The 19,297-nt window shown below is 46.0% G+C and overlaps 1 protein-coding gene across 2 annotated transcripts in view; it reads right to left on the bottom strand.

Moving 5' to 3' along the window:
- The window catches only part of LOC119954458 (T-cell surface glycoprotein CD3 delta chain-like), a 92,107-nt gene extending 74,694 nt beyond the window's left edge, over positions 1 to 17,413 (bottom strand). The window contains exons 1-2 of one of the 2 annotated variants that reach the window (XM_038779679.1): positions 17,282 to 17,413; positions 17,108 to 17,172 (exon numbers count right to left, since the gene is read on the bottom strand). In XM_038779679.1, coding sequence (XP_038635607.1) covers positions 17,108 to 17,162 — 55 coding nt within the window. In that variant the 5' untranslated portion in view covers positions 17,163 to 17,172; positions 17,282 to 17,413. The other variant, XM_038779678.1, reaches the window with a different exon arrangement.
- Between the last annotated feature and the right edge of the window lie 1,884 nt (positions 17,414 to 19,297).

The following is a 19,297-nucleotide window of genomic DNA, read 5'->3' as shown; positions in this document are numbered from 1 at the left end:
TGTGAGCGAGGGTATATCTGTGTGAGTGTGTGTATATCTGTGTGAGTCAGGGTATATCTGTGTGAGTGTGTGTATATCTGTGTGAGTGTGGGTATATCTGTGTGAGTGTGGGTATATCTGTGTGAGTGAGGGTATATCTGTGTGAGCGAGGGTATATCTGTGTGAGCGATGGTATATCTGTGTGAGTGAGGGTATATCTGTGTGAGTGTGGGTATATCTGTGTGAGTGAGGGTATATCTGTGTGAGCGAGGGTATATCTGTGTGAGTGTGGGTATATCTGTGTGAGTGAGGGTATATCTGTGTGAGCGAGGGTATATCTGTGTGAGTGTGTGTATATCTGTGTGAGTGAGGGTATATCTGTGTGAGTGAGGGTATATCTGTGTGAGTGTGGGTATATCTGTGTGAGCGAGGGTATATCTGTGTGAGTGTGGGTATATCTGTGTGAGTGTGTATATCAGTGTGAGTGTGGGTATATCTGTGTGAGTGAGGGTATATCTGTGTGAGTGAGGGTATATCTGTGTGAGCGAGGGTATATCTGTGTGAGTGTGTATATCTGTGTGAGTGAGGGTATATCTGTGTGAGTGAGGGTATATCTGTGTGAGTGAGGGTATATCTGTGTGAGTGAGGGTATATCTGTGTGAGTGAGGGTATATCTGTGTGAGTGTGTATATCTGTGTGAGTGTGGGTATATCAGTGTGAGTGTGTCTATATCTGTGTGAGTGAGGGTATATCTGTGTGAGTGTGTATATCTGTGTGAGTGTGGGTATATCTGTGTGAGTGAGGGTATATCTGTGAGTGTGTGTATATCTGTGTGAGTGAGGGTATATCTGTGTGAGTGTGGGTATATCTGTGTGAGTGTGGGTATATCTGTGTGAGTGAGGGTATATCCCTGTGAGCGAGGGTATATCTGTGAGTGTGTGTATATCTGTGTGTGTGTGGGTATATCTGTGTGAGTGTGGGTATATCTGTGTGAGTGAGGGTATATCTGTGTGAGTGTGGGTATATCTATGTGAGTGAGGGTATATCTGTGTGAGTGAGGGTATATCTGTGTGAGTGTGTATATCTGTGTGAGCGAGGGTATATCTGTGTGAGTGTGTATATCTGTGTGAGTGTGGGTATATCTGTGTGAGAGAGGGTATATCTGTGTGAGTGTGTATATCTGTGTGAGTGAGGGTATATCTGTGTGAGTGAGGGTATATCTGTGTGAGTGTGGGTATATCTGTGTGAGTGAGGGTATATCTGTGTGAGTGTGGGTATATCTGTGTGAGTGTGTGTATATCTGTGTGAGTGTGTGTATATCTGTGTGAGTGAGGGTATATCTGTGTGAGTGTGTGTATATCTGTGTGAGTGTGTGTATATCTGTGTGAGTGTGTATATCTGTGTGAGTGAGGGTATATCTGTGTGAGTGTGTGTATATCTGTGTGAGTGTGGGTATATCTGTGTGAGCGAGGGTATATCTGTGTGAGTGTGGGTATATCTGTGTGAGCGAGGGTATATCTGTGTGAGTGTGGGTATATCTGTGTGAGTGTGTATATCTGTGTGAATGTGTATATCTGTGTGAGTGTGTATATCTGTGTGAGTGTGTGTATATCTGTGTGAGTGTGTATATCTGTGTGAATGTGTATATCTGTGTGAGTGAGGGTATATCTGTGTGAGTGTGTATATCTGTGTGAGCGAGGGTATATCTGTGTGTGTGAGGGTATATCTGTGTGAGTGTGGGTATATCTGTGTGAGTGAGGGTATATCTGTGTGAGTGTGGGTATATCTGTGTGAGTGAGGGTATATCTGTGTGAGTGAGGGTATATCTGTGTGAGTGTGGGTATATCTGTGTGAGTGAGGGTATATCTGTGTGAGCGAGGGTATATCTGTGTGAGTGTGTATATCTGTGTGAGTGAGGGTATATCTGTGTGAGTGTGTGTATATCTGTGTGAGTGTGTGTATATCTGTGTGAGTGTGTATATCTGTCTGAGTGTGTATATCTGTGTGAGTGAGGGTATATCTGTGTGAGTGTGTATATCTGTGTGAGTGAGGGTATATCTGTGTGAGTGTGTATATCTGTGTGAGTGAGGGTATATCTGTGTGAGTGTGGGTATATCTTTGTGAGTGTGGGTATATCTGTGTGAGCGAGGGTATATCTGTGTGAGTGTGGGTATATCTGTGTGAGTGTGTATATCTGTGTGAGTGTGTATATCTGTGTGAGTGAGGGTATATCTGTGTGAGTGTGTATATCTGTGTGAGTGAGGGTATATCTGTGTGAGTGAGGGTATATCTGTGTGAGCGAGGGTATATCTGTGTGAGTGTGTATATCTGTGTGAGTGTGTGTATATCTGTGTGAGTGTGTGTATATCTGTGTGAGTGTGTATATCTCGAAGAGTGCGTGTATATCTGTGTGAGTGTGTATATCTGTGTGAGTGTGGGTATATCTGTGTGAGCGAGGGTATATCTGTGTGAGTGTGGGTATATCTATGTGAGTGTGTATATCTGTGTGAATGTGTCTGTGTGAGTGTGGGTATATCTGTGTGAGTGAGGGTATATCTGTGTGAGCGAGGGTATATCTGTGTGAGTGTGTGTATATCTGTGTGAGTGTGGGTATATCTTTGTGAGTGAGGGTATATCTGTGTGAGCGAGGGTATATCTGTGTGAGTGTGGGTATATCTATGTGAGTGTGTATATCTGTGTGAATATGTGTATATCTGTGTGAGTGTGGGTATATCTCTGTGAGTGAGGGTATATCTGTGTGAGCGAGGGTATATCTGTGTGAGTGTGTGTATATCTGTGTGAGTGTGGGTATATCTGTGTGAGTGTGTATATCTGTGTGAGTGAGGGTATATCTGTGTGAGCGAGGGTATATCTGTGTGAGCGAGGGTATATCTGTGTGAGTGAGGGTATATCTGTGTGAGTGTGGGTATATCTGTGTGAGTGAGGGTATATCTGTGTGAGCGAGGGTATATCTGTGTGAGTGTGTATATCTGTGTGAGTGAGGGTATATCTGTGTGAGTGTGTGTATATCTGTGTGAGTGTGTGTATATCTGTGTGAGTGTGTATATCTGTCTGAGTGTGTATATCTGTGTGAGTGAGGGTATATCTGTGTGAGTGTGTATATCTGTGTGAGTGAGGGTATATCTGTGTGAGTGTGTATATCTGTGTGTGTGAGGGTATATCTGTGTGAGTGTGGGTATATCTTTGTGAGTGTGGGTATATCTGTGTGAGCGAGGGTATATCTGTGTGAGTGTGTGTATATCTGTGTGAGTGTGTATATCTGTGTGAATGTGTATATCTGTGTGAGTGAGGGTATATCTGGGTGAGTGTGTATATCTGTGTGAGCGAGGGTATATCTGTGTGAGTGAGGGTATATCTGTGTGAGTGTGGGTATATCTGTGTGAGTGAGGGTATATCTGTGTGAGCGAGGGTATATCTGTGTGAGTGTGTATATCTGTGTGAGTGAGGGTATATCTGTGTGAGTGTGTGTATATCTGTGTGAGTGTGTGTATATCTGTGTGAGTGTGTATATCTGTCTGAGTGTGTATATCTGTGTGAGTGAGGGTATATCTGTGTGAGAGTGTATATCTGTGTGAGTGAGGGTATATCTGTGTGAGTGTGTATATCTGTGTGAGTGAGGGTATATCTGTGTGAGTGTGGGTATATCTTTGTGAGTGTGGGTATATCTGTGTGAGCGAGGGTATATCTGTGTGAGTGTGGGTATATCTGTGTGAGTGTGTATATCTGTGTGAGTGTGTATATCTGTGTGAGTGAGGGTATATCTGTGTGAGTGTGTATATCTGTGTGAGTGAGGGTATATCTGTGTGAGCGAGGGTATATCTGTGTGAGTGTGTATATCTGTGTGAGTGTGTGTATATCTGTGTGAGTGTGTGTATATCTGTGTGAGTGTGTATCTCTCGAAGAGTGCGTGTATATCTGTGTGAGTGTGTATATCTGTGTGAGTGTGGGTATATCTGTGTGAGCGAGGGTATATCTGTGTGAGTGTGGGTATATCTATGTGAGTGTGTATATCTGTGTGAATGTGTCTGTGTGAGTGTGGGTATATCTGTGTGAGTGAGGGTATATCTGTGTGAGCGAGGGTATATCTGTGTGAGTGTGTGTATATCTGTGTGAGTGTGGGTATATCTTTGTGAGTGAGGGTATATCTGTGTGAGCGAGGGTATATCTGTGTGATTGTGGGTATATCTATGTGAGTGTGTATATCTGTGTGAATATGTGTATATCTGTGTGAGTGTGGGTATATCTCTGTGAGTGAGGGTATATCTGTGTGAGCGAGGGTATATCTGTGTGAGTGTGTGTATATCTGTGTGAGTGTGGGTATATCTGTGTGAGTGTGTATATCTGTGTGAGTGAGGGTATATCTGTGTGAGCGAGGGTATATCTGTGTGAGCGATGGTATATCTGTGTGAGTGAGGGTATATCTGTGTGAGTGTGGGTATATCTGTGTGAGTGAGGGTATATCTGTGTGAGCGAGGGTATATCTGTGTGAGTGTGTATATCTGTGTGAGTGAGGGTATATCTGTGTGAGTGTGTGTATATCTGTGTGAGTGTGTGTATATCTGTGTGAGTGTGTATATCTGTCTGAGTGTGTATATCTGTGTGAGTGAGGGTATATCTGTGTGAGTGTGTATATCTGTGTGAGTGAGGGTATATCTGTGTGAGTGTGTATATCTGTGTGAGTGAGGGTATATCTGTGTGAGTGTGGGTATATCTTTGTGAGTGTGGGTATATCTGTGTGAGCGAGGGTATATCTGTGTGAGTGTGGGTATATCTGTGTGAGTGTGTATATCTGTGTGAGTGTGTATATCTGTGTGAGTGAGGGTATATCTGTGTGAGTGTGTATATCTGTGTGAGTGAGGGTATATCTGTGTGAGCGAGGGTATATCTGTGTGAGTGTGTATATCTGTGTGAGTGTGTGTATATCTGTGTGAGTGTGTATATCTGTGTGAGCGAGGGTATCTGTGTGAGTGAGGGTATATCTGTGTGAGTGTGGGTATATCTGTGTGAGTCAGGGTATATCTTTGTGAGTGTGGGTATATCTGTGTGAGCGAGGGTATATCTGTGTGAGTCTGGGTATATCTATGTGAGTGTGTATATCTGTGTGAATGTGTCTGTGTGAGTGTGGGTATATCTGTGTGAGTGAGGGTATATCTGTGTGAGCGAGGGTATATCTGTGTGAGTGTGTGTATATCTGTGTGAGTGTGGGTATATCTTTGTGAGTGAGGGTATATCTGTGTGAGCGAGGGTATATCTGTGTGAGTGTGGGTATATCTATGTGAGTGTGTATATCTGTGTGAATATGTGTATATCTGTGTGAGTGTGGGTATATCTCTGTGAGTGAGGGTATATCTGTGTGAGCGAGGGTATATCTTTGTGAGTGTGTGTATATCTGTGTGAGTGTGGGTATATCTGTGTGAGTGTGTATATCTGTGTGAGTGAGGGTATATCAGTGTGAGTGTGGGTATATCTGTGTGAGTGAGGGTATATCTGTGTGAGCGAGGGTATATCTGTGTGAGCGAGGGTATATCTGTGTGAGTGTGTGTATATCTGTGTGAGTGAGGGTATATCTGTGTGTGTGTGTATATATCTGCGTGAGTGTGGGTATATCTATGTGAGTGTGGGTATATCTGTGTGAGCGAGGGTATATCTGTGTGAGTGTGTGTATATCTGTGTGAGTGTGGGTATATGTATGTGAGTGTGGGTATATCTGTGTGAGTGAGGGTATATCTGTATGAGTGAGGGTATATCTGTGTGAGTGTGTATATCTGTGAGTGTGTGTATATCTGTGTGAGTGTGGGTATATGTATGTGAGTGTGGGTATATCTGTGTGAGTGTGTATATCTGTGTGAGTGTGTATATCTGTGTGAGTGTGTATATCTGTGTGAGTAAGGGTATATCTGTGTGAGTGTGGGTATATCTGTGTGAGTGAGGGTATATCTGTGTGAGTGAGGGTATATCTGTGTGAGTGTGTGTATATCTGTGTGAGTGAGGGTATATCTGTGAGTGTGGGTATATCTGTGTGAGTGTGGGTATATCTGTGTGAGTGTGGGTATATCTGTGTGAGTGAGGGTATATCTGTGTGAGTGAGGGTATATCTGTGTGAGTGTGTATATCTGTGTGAGCGAGGGTATATCTGTGTGAGTGTGTATATCTGTGTGAATGTGTATATCTGTGTGAGTGTGGGTATATCTGTGTGAGTGTGGGTATATCTTTGTGAGTGTGGGTATATCTGTGTGAGCGAGGGTATATCTGTGTGAGTGTGTATATCTGTGTGAATGTGTGTATATCTGTGTGAGTGTGGGTATATCTCTGTGAGTGAGGGTATCTGTGTGAGCGAGGGTATATCTGTGTGAGTGTGGGTATATCTGTGTGAGTGTGTATATCTGGGTGAGTGAGGGTATATCAGTGTGAGTGTGGGTATATCTGTGTGAGTGAGGGTATATCTGTGTGAGTGAGGGTATATCTGTGTGAGCGAGGGTATATCTGTGTGAGTGTGTGTATATCTGTGTGAGTGAGGGTATATCTGTGTGAGTGGGGAGTGTGTGTATATCTGTGTGAGTGGGGGAGCATGTGTATATCTGTGTGGGTGGGGGAGCATGTGTATATCTGTGTGGGTGGGGCAGTGTGTGTATATCTGTGTGAGTGGGGAGTGTGTGTATATCTGTGTGGGTGGGGGAGTGTGTGTATATCTGTGTGGGTGGGGCAGTGTGTGTATATCTGTGTGGGTGGGGAGTGTGTGTATATCTGTGTGAGTGGGGAGTGTGTGTATATCTGTGTGGGTGGGGGAGTGTGTGTATATCTGTGTGGGTGGGGAGTGTGTGTATATCTGTGTGGGTGGGGGAGTGTGTGTATATCTGTGTGCGTGGGGCAGTGTGTGTATATCTGTGTGAGTGGGGGAGTGTGTGTATATCTGTGTGGGTGGGGAGTGTGTGTATATCTGTGTGGGTGGCGAGTGTGTGTATATCTGTGTGGGTGGGGAGTGTGTGTATATCTGTGTGGGTGGGGGAGTGTGTGTATATCTGTGTGGGTGGGGAGTGTGTGTATATCTGTGTGGGTGGGGGAGTGTGTGTATATCTGTGTGGGTGGGGAGTGTGTGTATATCTGTGTGGGTGGGGAGTGTGTGTATATCTGTGTGGGTGGGGGAGTGTGTGTATATCTGTGTGGGTGGGGCAGTGTGTGTATATCTGTGTGGGTGGGGCAGTGTGTGTATATCTGTGTGGGTGGGGCAGTGTGTGTATATCTGTGTGAGTGGGGAGTGTGTGTATATCTGTGTGGGTGGGGCAGTGTGTGTATATCTGTGTGGGTGGGGCAGTGTGTGTATATCTGTGTGCGTGGGGCAGTGTGTGTATATCTGTGTGAGTGGGGGAGTGTGTGTATATCTGTGTGAGTGGGGAGTGTGTGTATATCTGTGTGGGTGGGGGAGTGTGTGTATATCTGTGTGGGTGGGGGAGTGTGTGTATATCTGTGTGGGTGGGGGAGTGTGTGTATATCTGTGTGAGTGGGGAGTGTGTGTATATCTGTGTGAGTGGGGGAGTGTGTGTATATCTGTGTGGGTGGGGAGTGTGTGTATATCTGTGTGGGTGGGGAGTGCGTGTATATCTGTGTGGGTGGGGAGTGTGTGTATATCTGTGTGGGTGGGGAGTGTGTGTATATCTGTGTGAGTGGGGGAGTGTGTGTATATCTGTGTGGGTGGGCAGTGTGTGTATATCTGTGTGGGTGGGGAGTGTGTGTATATCTGTGTGGGTGGGGGAGTGTGTGTATATCTGTGTGGGTGGGGGAGTGTGTGTATATCTGTGTGGGTGGGGGAGTGTGTGTATACCTGTGTGGGTGGGGAGTGTGTGTATATCTGTGTGGGTGGGGGAGTGTGTGTATATCTGTGTGGGTGGGGCAGTGTGTGTATATCTGTGTGGGTGGGGAGTGTGTGTATATCTGTGTGGGTGGGGGAGTGTGTGTATATCTGTGTGGGTGGGGCAGTGTGTGTATATCTGTGTGGGTGGGGCAGTGTGTGTATATCTGTGTGGGTGGGGAGTGTGTGTATATCTGTGTGGGTGGGGGAGTGTGTGTATATCTGTGTGGGTGGGGGAGTGTGTGTATATCTGTGTGGGTGGCGAGTGTGTGTATATCTGTGTGGGTGGGGAGTGTGTGTATATCTGTGTGGGTGGGGAGTGTGTGTATATCTGTGTGAGTGGGGAGTGTGCGTATATCTGTGTGAGTGGGGAGTGTGTGTATATCTGTGTGGGTGGGGCAGTGTGTGTATATCTGTGTGGGGGAGTGTGTGTATATCTGTGTGGGTGGGGAGTGTGTGTATATCTGTGTGGGTGGGGGAGTGTGTGTATATCTGTGTGGGTGGGGGAGTGTGTATATATCTGTGTGGGTGGGGCAGTGTGTGTATATCTGTGTGGGTGGGGGAGTGTGTGTATATCTGTGTGGGTGGGGGAGTGTGTGTATATCTGTGTGGGTGGGGGAGTGTGTGTATATCTGTGTGGGTGGGGGAGTGTGTATATATCTGTGTGGGTGGGGCAGTGTGTGTATATCTGTGTGGGTGGGGAGTGTGTGTATATCTGTGTGAGTGGGGGAGTGTGTGTATATCTGTGTGGGTGGGGCAGTGTGTGTATATCTGTGTGAGTGGGGGAGTGTGTGTATATCTGTGTGGGTGGGCAGTGTGTGTATATCTGTGTGAGTGGGGGAGTGTGTGTATATCTGTGTGGGTGGGGCAGTGTGTGTATATCTGTGTGGGTGGGGAGTGTGTGTATATCTGTGTGGTTGGGGAGTGTGTGTATATCTGTGTGGGTGGGGCAGTGTGTGTATATCTGTGTGGGTGGGGGAGTGTGTGTATATCTGTGTGGGTGGGGGAGTGTGTGTATATCTGTGTGGGTGGGGGAGTGTGTGTATATCTGTGTGAGTGGGGAGTGTGTGTATATCTGTGTGAGTGGGGGAGTGTGTGTATATCTGTGTGGGTGGGGAGTGTGTGTATATCTGTGTGGGTGGGGAGTGTGTGTATATCTGTGTGGGTGGGGAGTGTGTGTATATCTGTGTGGGTGGGGAGTGTGTGTATATCTGTGTGAGTGGGGGAGTGTGTGTATATCTGTGTGGGTGGGCAGTGTGTGTATATCTGTTGTGGGTGGGGGAGTGTGTGTATATCTGTGTGGGTGGGGGAGTGTGTGTATATCTGTGTGGGTGGGGGAGTGTGTGTATATCTGTGTGGGTGGGGGAGTGTGTGTATATCTGTGTGGGTGGGGAGTGTGTGTATATCTGTGTGGGTGGGGGAGTGTGTGTATATCTGTGTGGGTGGGGCAGTGTGTGTATATCTGTGTGGGTGGGGAGTGTGTGTATATCTGTGTGGGTGGGGGAGTGTGTGTATATCTGTGTGGGTGGGGCAGTGTGTGTATATCTGTGTGGGTGGGGCAGTGTGTGTATATCTGTGTGGGTGGGGAGTGTGTGTATATCTGTGTGGGTGGGGGAGTGTGTGTATATCTGTGTGGGTGGGGGAGTGTGTGTATATCTGTGTGGGTGGCGAGTGTGTGTATATCTGTGTGGGTGGGGAGTGTGTGTATATCTGTGTGGGTGGGGAGTGTGTGTATATCTGTGTGAGTGGGGAGTGTGCGTATATCTGTGTGAGTGGGGAGTGTGTGTATATCTGTGTGGGTGGGGCAGTGTGTGTATATCTGTGTGGGGGAGTGTGTGTATATCTGTGTGGGTGGGGAGTGTGTGTATATCTGTGTGGGTGGGGGAGTGTGTATATCTGTGTGGGTGGGGGAGTGTGTATATATCTGTGTGGGTGGGGCAGTGTGTGTATATCTGTGTGGGTGGGGGAGTGTGTGTATATCTGTGTGGGTGGGGGAGTGTGTGTATATCTGTGTGGGTGGGGGAGTGTGTGTATATCTGTGTGGGTGGGGGAGTGTGTATATATCTGTGTGGGTGGGGCAGTGTGTGTATATCTGTGTGGGTGGGGAGTGTGTGTATATCTGTGTGAGTGGGGGAGTGTGTGTATATCTGTGTGGGTGGGGCAGTGTGTGTATATCTGTGTGAGTGGGGGAGTGTGTGTATATCTGTGTGGGTGGGCAGTGTGTGTATATCTGTGTGAGTGGGGGAGTGTGTGTATATCTGTGTGGGTGGGGCAGTGTGTGTATATCTGTGTGGGTGGGGAGTGTGTGTATATCTGTGTGGGTGGGGAGTGTGTGTATATCTGTGTGGGTGGGGCAGTGTGTGTATATCTGTGTGGGTGGGGAGTGTGTGTATATCTGTGTGGGTGGGGCAGTGTGTGTATATCTGTGTGAGTGGGGCAGTGTGTGTATATCTGTGTGGGTGGGGAGTGTGTGTATATCTGTGTGGGTGGGGGAGTGTGTGTATATCTGTGTGGGTGGGGCAGTGTGTGTATATCTGTGTGGGTGGGGAGTGTGTGTATATCTGTGTGGGTGGGGGAGTGTGTGTATATCTGTGTGGGTGGGGAGTGTGTGTATATCTGTGTGGGTGGGGAGTGTGTGTATATCTGTGTGGGTGGGGGAGTGTGTGTATATCTGTGTGGGTGGGGGAGTGTGTGTATATCTGTGTGGGTGGGGAGTGTGTGTATATCTGTGTGAGTGGGCAGTGTGTGTATATCTGTGTGGGTGGGGAGTGTGTGTATATCTGTGTGGGTGGGGAGTGTGTGTATATCTGTGTGGGTGGGGCAGTGTGTGTATATCTGTGTGGGTGGGGAGTGTGTGTATATCTGTGTGGGTGGGGGAGTGTGTGTATATCTGTGTGGGTGGGCAGTGTGTGTATATCTGTGTGGGTGGGGAGTGTGTGTATATCTGTGTGAGTGGGGAGTGTGTGTATATCTGTGTGGGTGGGGCAGTGTGTGTATATCTGTGTGGGTGGGGCAGTGTGTGTATATCTGTGTGGGTGGCGAGTGTGTGTATATCTGTGTGCGTGGGGAGTGTGTGTATATCTGTGTGGGTGGGGGAGTGTGTGTATATCTGTGTGGGTGGGGGAGTGTGTGTAACTCTCTGGTCCCTTCACTTCTTCGCCATGAAAATAATATTCCAATCTCATAAAATTCTATTCAAGCCAAATCAAATTCAACATTTAAGCAGTAATTTGAGAAACACTGAAACTCAAATGGGAAATGGGATTAAAGCGGTTTGCCCTAAATAGACTTTAATCTTCCTGTATTCTGGGTTTTCTATGATTTAACCTGCCTGGGTTATGCTGTAGATCAGAGTTTAACACTGACAATGACCAGGGTCAGTGAGTGTGGAGATTGGCTGCTTCCTGTGAGTGTAGCTCAGGACTGGGTAAAGCATTGGGGTTGAGAGTTTAGGTTCAAAGTCAGGCTTAGGGCCAGGCTTAGGGTTGGGCATTGGGTAAGGTTTAGGGTTAGGTTTGGGATCTGGTTCAGGGTTATTATAGTTGGACATGTGTCATGCAAAACTTGGTTAGGGTCAGAGTCAGGTTTAGGGTCAGGTTGGGGTCAGGGCTGGGTTTTTGGGTCAGATTTTAGGGTTATTATAGTTGCACACGTGTCATTGTAAAACTTGGTTTGGTTAGGTTTGGGCTCAGGGTTTAGTTTTAGGGTTAGGGTCAGGATTTCGGTTTATGGTCAGGCTTAAGGTTAGGGTGAGGGTTAGGGTGAGCGTTTAGGGTTATGGTTTAGGGTTAGGATTAGGTTTTTGATTAGGGTTAGGGTTTAGGGTTAGGCTTTAGGTTAGGGTTAGGGTTTAGGTTAGGGTTAGGGTTAGGCTTTAGGTTAGGGTTAGGGTTAGGTTTAGGGTTAGGCTTTAGGTTAGGGTTAGGATTAGGGTTTGGGGTTAGGCTTTAACATAGAAACATAGAAACATAGAACAGTACAGCACAGAACAGGCCCTTTGGCCCTCGATGTTGTGCCGAGCAATGATCACTCTACTCAAGCCCACATATCCACCCTATATCAGTAACTCAACAACCCCCATTAACCTTATTTTTTAGGACACTAAGGGCAATTTAGCATGGCCAATCCACCTAACCCGCACATCTTTGGACTGTGGGAGGAAACCGGAGTACCCGGAGGAAACCCACGCACACACGGGGAGGACGTGCAGACTCCGCACAGACAGTGACCCAGCCGGGAATCGAACCTGGGACCCTGGAACTGTGAAACAATTGTGCTATCCACAATACTACCATGCTGCAGCCACAATGCTACCGTGATGGGTTAGGGTTACGGTTAGGGTTAGGGAAAGGGTTAGGATTAGGGTTAGGGCTAGGGTTAGGATTAGGGTTAGGGTTAGGGTTAGGATTAGGGTTAGGGTTATGATTAGGGTTAGGTTAGGGTTAGGGTTAGGGTGAGGGTTAGGGTATAGGGTTAGGGTTAGGGTTAGGGTGAGGTTTAGGGTTAGGGTGAGGGTTAGGGTGATGGTTAGGGTTGGGGTTTGGGTTAGCGTATAGGGTTAGGGTTAGGGTTAGTGTATAGAGTATGGATTGATGGTCTGAAAGTTGTTGTCATTTAAGCTCAGGGTGAGGGTTTGAATAAATGTACCCCTCAAGGGACTTAGGGTTAGGTTTTAGGGTGTGGATAGGTAATGTAAAAGTTGTAATTTATGGTTAGGTTTAGGGTCCGAATAAATGTACCCCTCAATGGACCTGAGGTTAGGTTTTATTGTGTGAATAGGTGATGTAAAGTTTGTTGTTGTAATTTAGAGTTAGTGTCTGGATGAATATATCCTCAAGGGATTTAGAGTTAGGTTTTAGGGTGTGGATAGGTGATTTAAACATTGTTCTTGTAATTAAGGGTTAGGGTTAGGGTTAGGTTTTAGGGTTAGTGTTAGGGTTAGGGTGTGTATAGGTGATGTCAAAGTTGTTGTTGTAATATTTTTTTCTTCCTCCCACATCCCAAATGAAAAAATTACAGTTTAATTAAAATACATATTAAGTTATATAATTTTTTAGAACAGATTCAACGTCTGAATGTGTAGCTGGGAAGGCTTTGCAGTGAGGAGACCCCCCTTTATGGGGTTAAGTAACACCAAGTAAGTGTTCCTTTGCCAGTTCACGCCACACATTGCCGTTCATACAGATATATCTGTTAGCTTATTCACTTCAACAAGATTTTGTAAAAATGTTTAGATTGTTTTTCTAATTTGGGATAGTAGTGAACTCAGGTTGGATTGTAGTGTTGTGGGTTGCTGAGGATTGAACTGAGGGTAGTGCATAAGGCTAGGGCCTATATAAATGTTCCCATTAAAGGATTTAGGGTTAAGTTCAGGGTGTGGAATGATTGTCTGAGGATTGTCATTTAATTAGGGTTAGGTTTAAGTTTAAATCTAGGATTAGAGTTGAGATAAAAATCCCCATCAAAGGATTTGAAATGTAGATTGGCAGTCATTCTCTTTTAAACTAGTGAGTCTTTTTTCTGGTAAATATATTACTCCAATAATTTTTTTTTTTTTTTTTTATAAAATTAGTGTTCCCAATTAATTTTTTTTCCAATTAAGGGGCAATTTATCGTGTTCAATCCACCTAACCTGCACATCTTTGGGTTGTGGGGGCAAAACCCACGCAAACACGGGGAGAATGTGCAAACTCCACACAGACAGTGACCCAGAGCCGGGATCGAACCTGGGACCTCGGCGCCGTGAGGCAGCAGGGCTAACCCACTGCGCCACCGTGCTGCCCATTACTCCAATAATTAACGTTTGTTAGCTTCCATAATATATTATTGGTAAGGGCTTCATCAGTCCCACCAGAGACAACATGTAACATACATATGAACATATATTCTGGTGTTATAAAAAGGTGATAATTTATCTTGTATTTGTTCCCTATCCTCTATCTGGCGCTACAACTTCAAGCGACCAGGTTTTTTTGGGGGGTTAGGGTTTAGGGGTTAGGGGTAGGGCTGGGTTTAGGGTTAGGGGTTAGGGTTAGGGGTTAAGGGTTAGGGTTAGGGGTAGGGCTGGGTTTAGGGTTGGGGTTTAGGGTTATGGATTAGTGTTAGGGCTGGGTTTAGGGTTAGGGGTTAGGGTTAGGAGTAGGGCTGGGTTTAGGGGTAGGGGTTAGGGTTAGGGGTAGGGCTGGGTTTAGGGTTAGGGTTAGGGGTTAGGGTTAGGGTTAGAATTAGGATTAGGGTTTAGGGGTTAGGGTTCGGGCTGGGTTTAGGGTTAGGTGTTAGGGTTAGGGGCTAGGGTTAGGATTAGGATTAGGGGTTAGGGGTTAGGGCTGGATTTAGGGTTAGGGGTTAGGGTTAGGGTTAGGATTAGGATTAGGGGTTAGGGGTTTGTGCTGGGGTTGGATTTAGGGTTAGGGGTTAGGGTTAGGGGTAGGGCTGGGTTTAGGGTTAGGGGTTAGGGCTAGGGTTAGGATTAGGATTAGGGTTTAGGGGTTAGGGTTAGGGCTGGATTTAGGGTTAGGGGTTAGGGTTAGGGGTAGGGCTGGGTTTAGGGTTAGGGCTAGATTTAGGGTTGGGGTTAGGGTTATGATTAGGATTAGGGGTTAGGGGTTCGGGTTAGGGCTGGATTTAGGGTTGGGGTTAGGGTTAGGAGTTAGGGGTTTGGAGTTAGGGTTAGGATTAGGATTAGGGGTTAGGGGTTCGGGTTAGGGCTGGATTTATGGTTAGGGGTTAGGGTTAGGGGTAGGGCTGGGTTTAGGGTTAGGGGTAGGGTTAGGGCTGGATTTAGGGTTGGGGTTCGGGTTATGATTAGGATTAGGGGTTAGGGGTTCGGTTTAGGGCTGGATTTAGGGTTGGGGTTAGGGTTAGGAGTTAGGGGTTTGGAGTTAGGGTTAGGATTAGGATTAGGGGTTAGGGTTAGGGCTGGATTTAGGGTTAGGGATTAGGGTTAGGGTTATGGCTGGTTTAGGGTTAAGGGTTAGGATTAGAGGTTGGGGTTAGTGTTAGGATTAGGATTAGGGGTTAGGGTTAGGATTAGGATTGGGATTAGGGGTTAGGGGTCAGGGATAGGGCTGTGTTAGGGTTAGGGGTTAGGGGTCAGGGATAGGGCTGGGTTAGGGTTAGGGGTTAGGGGTCAGGGATAGGGCTGGGTTAGGGTTAGGGTTAGGGGTCAGGGATAGGGCTGGGTTAGGGGTTAGTGGTCAGGGATAGGGCTGGGTTAGGGTTAGGGGTTAGGAGTCAGGGATAGGGCTGGGTTAGGGGTTAGGGGTCAGGGATAGGGCTGGGTTAGGGTTAGGGGTTAGGGGTCAGGGATAGGGCTGGGTTAGGGGTCAGGGATAGTGCTGGGTTAGGGTTAGGGGTCGGAGATAGGGCTGGGTTAGGGTTAGGGGTTAGGGTCAGGGATAGGGCTGGGTTAGGGGTTAGGGGTCAGGGATAGGGCTGGGTTAGGGTTAGGGGTTAGGGGTCAGGGATAGGGCTGGGTTAGGGTTAGGGGTCAGGGATAGGACTGGGTTAGGGTTAGGGGTTAGGGGTCAGGGATAGGGCTGGGTTAAGGTTAGGGGTCAGGGATAGGGCTGGGTTAGGGGTCAGGGATAGGGCTGGGTTAGGGTTAGGGTTAGGGGTCAGGGATAGGGCTGGGTTAGGGTTAGGGGTCAGGGATAGGGCTGGGTTTCGGGCTGGGGTTTGGGTGAGGGTTAGGTGTGCGCACGCGCGCCGGGCGGCCGCCCTCAGGAGCGCGCGACTTGCGGGCACGCGGCCGGAGTCGGAACGCGCGCGACGGGGCGGCGCGGGGCGGGTGCGCGCGGAAAGGGTTAGAGGCGAAAAGAGAATCTGGCAGCGACTCTGATCACAAACCCAGCTGCTCAACACAGACTGCAACTTTATCAAACTTCCCAACACAGACTGCAACTTTATCAAACTTCCCAACACAGACTGCAACTTTATTAAACTTCCCAACACAGGCTGCAACTTTATCAAACTTCCCAACACAGACTGCAACTTTATCAAACTTCCCAACACAGGCTGCAACTTTATCAAACTTCCCAACACAGGCTGCAACTTTATTAAACTTCCCACACAGGCTGCAACTTATCAAACTTCCCAACACAGGCTGCAACTTTATCAAACTTCCCAACACAGGCTGCAACTTTATCAAACTTCCCAACACAGGCTGCAACTTTATTAAACTTCCCAACACAGACTGCAACTTTATTAAACTTCCCAACACAGGCTGCAACTTTATCAAACTTCCCAACACAGGCTGCAACTTTATCAAACTTCCCAACACAGGCTGCAACTTTATCAAACTTCCCAACACAGGCTGCAACTTTATCAAACTTCCCAACACAGGCTGCAACTTTATTAAACTTCCCAACACAGACTGCAACTTTATTAAACTTCCCAACACAGGCTGCAACTTTATCAAACTTCCCAACACAGGCTGCCACTTTATTAAACTTCCCACGGCAGTTTCCCACTTTATTAAACTTCCCACGGCAGTTTCCCACTTTATTAAACTTCGCAACAGCAACTTTTGCAGTTTAATAACATTTAATTCGGAACATTTTAAAATGTGGCATAAACAATGGTAATTTTAATGTCAAAGAAAGAAACACTAACTTGGGGGTGAATTACTTTTTTCAATCTATTTTTTAAAGTAAATCAACATGTTGCAATCAATTTCTAACCAGGTCAGGATTTTGAATGATGCTAATTTCCCGTTTTGGGGGTGAATCTCCCCCTTTCAGTAAAGTTTCAAGTGGATTATATGGATTTTTTGGCTGCTTTTTAAATGGGGCAGCGACTCAAAAACTCAAATTCAAACTTAAAGCACTTTTGCAAAAATTGTTTCACCGCAATCCACAGAAAATGTTGAAGAGTAAATGTGGGATTTGAGGGGGTTTAAATTTCCCCCCGGCTGCAAACCTTTCCATCTGTTTTCTAACTTCTTCTTTGCAACAAAGTTATTTCCCTAACCCAGTGGCTGCAATTTTTAATCCCAAAATTTCAGGGCAGAAATTAACAGCAAATATATTTGTAACTAAGAATTGGTCCAGGCTGGCGGGTGAATAAGTTAACATTTCAGAATTTAAAATGTGATTTTATTTCACCCTCACAATAATAACAATCATTATTGTCACAAGTAGACATAATAATAATCAAAGCAGTTATATAAAACAAATGGCGCGATTTGACAAACTTTGGCAACTTTGTTTTTTTCTGGGTAATGATAAAACTTTGTAAAAAGTTTGTAAAATGGTGACTTACCGAAGAACAGGGATATCAGAGCTGTGACTGCCAGGAGGAGAAAGTGACTTTTCATTTTTTGGATCCTATTTGGGGGAATAAAAAATGAAGAATAAAATGTTATTTATTTAAACGGCTTTGAACAATCTTCAGGTCCGGAAGGCGAGTGAAATTTGATAAAAACAACAGACTGACTTGAATTTTCCGCTGGTTGAGAATTTGCCCTCTGATGATTTCCCCCAAGATACAGAAACAGGAAAAAGTGGTTTGAATGATTCTCGTCTCTTTCTGACGTCATTCCGTCACTTAGAAGCTTAGTAACCCACTCTCTCTCTCTCTCTCTCTCTGAAGAGGCCAAACACTTTTAAATAAACAGAAGCCGCCTTTAATTCACAAGAACCTGAATTAAATTTTCAAACAATCTTCCAAACACTGACTTCAGACTGTGTCAATCTTCGTGACCTGGAGAATGCCAGGTGGAATTACACCGTGAATCCAGGAGCAACACATAAATACACGGCGCAGTCGGAAATCATCGTGTCACTTTAAAAAAAACATTTTATTAACGCATTTATGATTTTAGAACGACAATTACAACTGTAAACATAACCCAGTGACTAACCCCCATCCCCCTCCCCCAACCAACAACCATTCCCAACCAACATGGTTTACACACACAGTTCCCCAGTCCCTCCTCCTCCACTGGCTGAACTCGCCTAAACTAAACTAAACGGAACTATCTCCCCGAACAAATGTGAGGTTATCCATTTTGGTAGGAATAACAGCAAACGGGATTATTATTTAAACGATAAAATATTAAAGCATGCCGCTGTGCAGAGAGACCTGGGTGTGCTAGTGCATGAGTCACAGAAGGTTGGTTTACAAGTGCAACAGGTGATTAAGAAGGCAAATGGAATTTTGTCCTTCATTGCTAGAGGGATGGAGTTTAAGACTAGGGAGGTTATGTTGCAATTGTATAAGGTGTTAGTGAGGCCACACCTGGAGTATTGTGTTCAGTTTTGGTCTCCTTACTTGAGAAAGGACGTACTGGCGCTGGAGGGTGTGCAGAGGAGATTCACTAGGTTAATCCCAGAGCTGAAGGGGTTGGATTATGAGGAGAGGTTGAGTAGACTGGGGCTGTACTCGTTGGAATTTAGAAGGATGAGGGGAGATCTTATAGAAACATTTAAAATTATGAAGGGAATAGATAGGATAGATGCGGGCAGGTTGTTTCCACTGGCAGGTGAAAGCAGAACTAGGGGACATAGCCTCAAAATAAGGGGAAGTAGATTTAGGACTGAGTTTAGGAGGAACTTCTTCACCCAAAGGGTTGTGAATCTATGGAATTCCTTGCCCAGTGAAGCAGTTGAGGCTCCTTCATTACATGTTTTTAAGGTAAAGATAGATAGTTTTTTGAAGAATAAAGGGATTAAGGGTTATGGTGTTCGGGCCGGAAAGTGGAGCTGAGTCCACAAAAGATCAGCCATGATCTAATTGAATGGCGGAGCAGGCTCGAGGGGCCAGCTGGCCTACTCCTGGTCCTAGTTCTTCTTATGAACACCCCTAATTCAGTAACCCCCCCTTATTGTATCTGCTAACTGAACTATCTCCCCGAACCCCCCTAATTCAGTAGCCCCCTCCCCCCCTTATTGTATCTGCTAACAGTTTAATTTTAATCATTGTGTTACTGATCGTTAACTCGGTGGTCTTGTCCTTTTAATCAGGAATAAGGTGGGTGAACTTAAGGCATGGATCGGTACCTGGGACTACGATGTGGTGTACTAACGGAAACTTGGATAGAAGAGGGGCAGAAATGGTTGTTGGAGGTTCCTAGTCATAGATGTTTCAATAAGATTAGGGAGGATGGTAAAAGAGGTTGGGGGGGGGGGGGGGGGGTGGCATTGTTAATTAGAGATAGTATAGCAGCTGCAGACAGGCAGTTCGAGGGGGATCTGCCTACTGAGGTAGTATGGGTTGAAGTCAGAAATAGGAAAGGAGCAGTCACCTTGTTGGGAGTTTCTATAGGCCCCCCAATAGCAGCAGAGATGTGGAGGAACAGATTGGGAACAGATTTTGGAAAAGTGCAGAAGTCACAGGGTAGTAGTCATGGGTGACTTCAACTTCCCAAACATTGAGTGGAAACTCTTTAGATCAAATAATTTGGATGGGGTGGTGTTTGTGCAGTGTGTCCAGGAAGCTTTTCTAACACAG

Source organism: Scyliorhinus canicula, chromosome 19 (assembly GCF_902713615.1).
Source record: "Scyliorhinus canicula chromosome 19, sScyCan1.1, whole genome shotgun sequence".
Classification (NCBI taxonomy): domain Eukaryota; kingdom Metazoa; phylum Chordata; class Chondrichthyes; order Carcharhiniformes; family Scyliorhinidae; genus Scyliorhinus; species Scyliorhinus canicula.
The sequence above is the reverse complement of the archived record's forward strand: the minus strand, read 5'-3'. Positions and strand labels throughout refer to the sequence as shown.